Source organism: Cajanus cajan, chromosome 3 (assembly GCF_000230855.2).
Source record: "Cajanus cajan strain Asha chromosome 3, NIPB_CcT2T_4, whole genome shotgun sequence".
Taxonomy (NCBI): domain Eukaryota; kingdom Viridiplantae; phylum Streptophyta; class Magnoliopsida; order Fabales; family Fabaceae; genus Cajanus; species Cajanus cajan.
The window spans coordinates 61,208,294-61,212,293 of NC_138519.1; the positions used below are offsets into that span (position 1 = coordinate 61,208,294).

The window sequence follows — 4,000 nt, forward strand, 5'->3', positions numbered from 1 at the left end:
CAGATCATTGAATGCATCTTGTAGTTCATCAAATGAAATTGAGATATCAGTGTTAGAAGATGTTACCTCTTCTCCGCTTTCGTAATCTTTGGCCATAAGTCCCAAATTCACAACTTCATTTTCAGAGTCACTTGTAGAATCCATGTCATTTTCTTCCCATGTGATATAAGCTTTCTTCCCTTTCATTTCTTTGAAGCTTTTCTTGTTGGATTTTTCCATTTTTCTTTTAAGGATTGGACATTCTAATCTCAAATGTCCCGGTCGATTGCATTCATAGCATCTCGGGGTTGAAGAAGATTCTTCTCCTTTCTTCTTTATGTTGAAATTGAACTTTCTTCTATTTCCTCTATTCTTTAGGAATTTGTGGAATCTTTTTACAAAGAGATTGAAATCTTCATCTTCATCATCATCATCTTCCTCAATGTTGTCATCTTTTTCATTTTCTTCATGAGAGGATGAAGATGCTTTAAGTGCTATACTTTTCTTCTTTTTGTCACTATTTTCAATTTGACTTAGTCTCATCAATTCCATTTCATGCTCTTGAAGTTTTCCAAATAGAGATGCAAGAGACATGGTTGTTAGATCTTTTGATTCCGCAATTGTAGTCACTTTCGGTTTCCATTCCCTACTCAAACATCTCAAAATTTTGTTAATAAGATCTTCATTAGGAAACACTTTTTCTAGAGATGCAAGATGATTAATTATGTGTGTAAATCTCTTTTGCATGTCTTGTATGCTTTCATTTTGATTCATTCTAAATAATTCATATTCATGAGTGAGAGTGTTTATCCTAGATCTTTTCACATCATTAGTGCCTTCATGTGTTACTTCAAGTGTATCCCACATTTCTTTAGCACTTTTACAATTTGAAATTCTAAAATATTCATCAATTCCTAAAGCAAAAGTAATTATATTTTTGGCTTTCAAATTATATTGAACTTTTCTTCTATCATCATTACTCCATTGATCTTTGGGTAAATCTTTTATTTAATGACCTACTACAATAGTGGGAATGAAAGGACCATTTTCAATAGAATCCCATATGTTTAAATCTATGGCTTCTATAAAAATTTGCATCCTAGATTTCCAATAATGATACCCTTCACCATTGAATATTGGAGGTCTATTAATGGAGTTTCCTTCGGGAAATAAAAAATTTGATGAGGCCATTTCAATTCTTGAAGCTTTTAAGCCTTCTACAAGAAACCTGCTCTTGATACCACTTGTTAGATCGAGCGCTTACCACTAGGCCAAAAGCTATAGCTGATAGTCAGGGCGCAACTTTTTTTACTTAAGAGCGCAGCAGCCCAAGCGCCATGATTCGATAGTGACTTGGCCTACCTAGCCTCCGCCACGGGACAATTGATGCAACCCGCAACAATGTCTTTGATGTATCACTTCCGACAAATATTTTAATATAACCGTTTCAACTACTCAAATAAAGATATACTTAAACATACTTATGGTAACTTTAATATTATTATTTTTTCTATATTTGCGTCCTTCTTGTTTGGTTTTAGTTGTAATAATATTCTCGGTTCTTTCCTCGTTATCCTTTTAATATATAATCAATTTGCTTAGTCACTATCAATTTTTTTTTCAAAGGGACTAATTCTAAATGAACAAAATATAAAAGGGTGTTAAATGAAAAATAATAGATATATCATAAATAGTAAAATAAAATAAGAGTCATCAAAAGAAAAAGAAAAATTTACAATACCAAAATTAAATTAAATAATAGTATGATATAGGGACAACAAACATATTTAAACCATAATACTAGTTTATATGAGTTTTACGTTGATATATGCATTTAATTCCCTACTCAATAATTAAGGAGGGAAAAAGTTAATCAACTTTATGATCTTTGTTGATAGAAATAGTTAAAGGTTTGGATTAAAAAAATAATATAAAATAACAGTAACATTAAAATGACAGTTAAGCGATGTCAAATTAAAATGACAGTAACATTGCGAGACAAAATGGTGGTTTATGTGACAATATATAATGCTTAATTCTAATTGATATTCTTGTACCCATCATCACACACAAATGTCCTTTAAACCTTTCTTAGGTTATAGTAACATCATGAAGATAGTCATTATCTTTTGCATCACCTTTACATGTGGTTTTCTTGGAAATGTTATTTCAAATGCCAATCCTCTCCCGTATGAAGCTATATTCAATTTTGGTGATTCTATAAGTGACACCGGAAATGCTGCTGCTTGCTACCCATCTATGGATGACAACAGTCCTTACGGCTCAACATATTTCAAACATCCGTCCGGACGTGTGTCAAATGGACGATTGATCATAGACTTTATAGGTACATGCCATTAGTTGTTTACATAGCTTAATCGAATTTCCTTGATAGGAAGGGAACATGAATAGTGTACTAGTGGTTGAAAAAAATACTAACCTATGGTTGTTTCAATTGCAGCTGAGGCATATGGCTTGCCAATGTTGCCAGCATATCTCAATCTCAGCAAAGGCCAAGACATTCGGCAAGGAGTAAATTTTGCATTTGCTGGTGCAACTGCACTTGATATGGACTATTTCATACAAAAAAGACTCATTCCACCATCGACGAATATCTCGTTGAGTGTTCAACTTGATTGGTTTAAGAAGCTAAAACCTTCCCTTTGCAAAAATAAACAAGGTTTTACCAAAATTCCTTTAGTAATGTTTTTTCTATATACATGATTGTTTTCCAAATATGGCTTACAAATGTTATTCCGTTTTATGACAGAGTGTGATAACTACTTCAAAAATTCATTGTTTCTAGTGGGAGAAATAGGTGGAAATGATATCAATGCACTTATCTCATCAAACAAAAAAATTACAGAACTTCGTGAAATAGTTCCACTAATTGTTGAAGCAATAATCAATGTCACCACTGTATGTCATATCAAATTTAAGCATTGAAATATGGACTTTATATTTTGATTAGAAATATGATTTGGTAGCTCTAGATCGGTTATAAATTCAATTTTGTTTCTATTTATTTATTAGGAATTAATAAAAGAAGGAGCAGTGGAGATAGTGGTGCCAGGGAACTTCCCAATTGGGTGTAATACTACTGTCTTAACAGTAGTGAATAGTGGTAACAAAGATGACTATGATCAATTTGGGTGCTTAGCGGCTTATAATGTTTTCATTAAATACTATAACTAGAGACTCAATCAAGCACTAGACACACTAAGACAAAACAACAACCATGTTAACATAATATATTTTGATTATTATGGTGATGCCAAACGTTTATTTGAAGCACCACAACAATATGGTACCTTGTGTTTTTAATTTCTTATATTGGATAAGCAATTTTATTATGACTTGTTTTTTTCTTATGCTTTACTTATGTACATTAATGATGCAGGGTTTTCTTTTGGTAAGATTGACACTTTTAAAGCATGTTGTGGTAAAGGTGAACCATACAATGTTGATGTACATATATTTTGCGAAAGCCTTGCTTCAACGGTTTGCTCTGACCATTCAAAACATATAAATTGGGATGGAGCACACTTAACTGAAGCAGCTTATAGGCTAATAGCAAAGGGAATAGTTGAAGGTCCTTTTGCATCTCCTTCTCTTAAATCTCCTGCTTTCAAGATAGCTTAAAATTGACATAAGAATTAAGGGAGGCTTTACTTATTTTGATCAATTCAAAATTAGGATTTATGTTTCTTTTACAAGTTTTTGTACATAAAAACCCATATCAAACCATATAACTTGAATGGGGATCTTGTGTTGTCCTTGCTATACTAGTTGTACTCCTAATTCTTTATGGAAAGGTTGTTCCTAATTAATATTTTTTTCTTAACTTTCATCTCCCTCCATGAAATCAATTCTATTTTTATAAAAAGTATAAAAATTTGAACCATGATACCATATATTATTATCTTTAACCATGGTGATTAATGTTAATTTTTAAATATTTTTAATTACAAATTAACCAATCCATCAAGTTTCAAGAATATGCAAAAAAAAAATGTTGCCA

General features: G+C 31.7%; 1 protein-coding gene across 1 annotated transcript; it reads left to right on the plus strand.

The window, feature by feature from the left end:
• Window positions 1-2,088: 2,088 nt before the first annotated feature.
• On the plus strand, window positions 2,089-3,621 carry LOC145956366 (GDSL esterase/lipase At5g45910-like). Its single transcript, XM_083071951.1, has 5 exons — window positions 2,089-2,326; window positions 2,441-2,659; window positions 2,750-2,898; window positions 3,013-3,103; window positions 3,380-3,621. The coding sequence occupies exons 1-5, from the start codon at window positions 2,089-2,091 to the stop codon at window positions 3,619-3,621; spliced, it is 939 nt and encodes a 312-aa protein (XP_082928077.1).
• The last annotated feature ends 379 nt before the right edge of the window (window positions 3,622-4,000 follow it).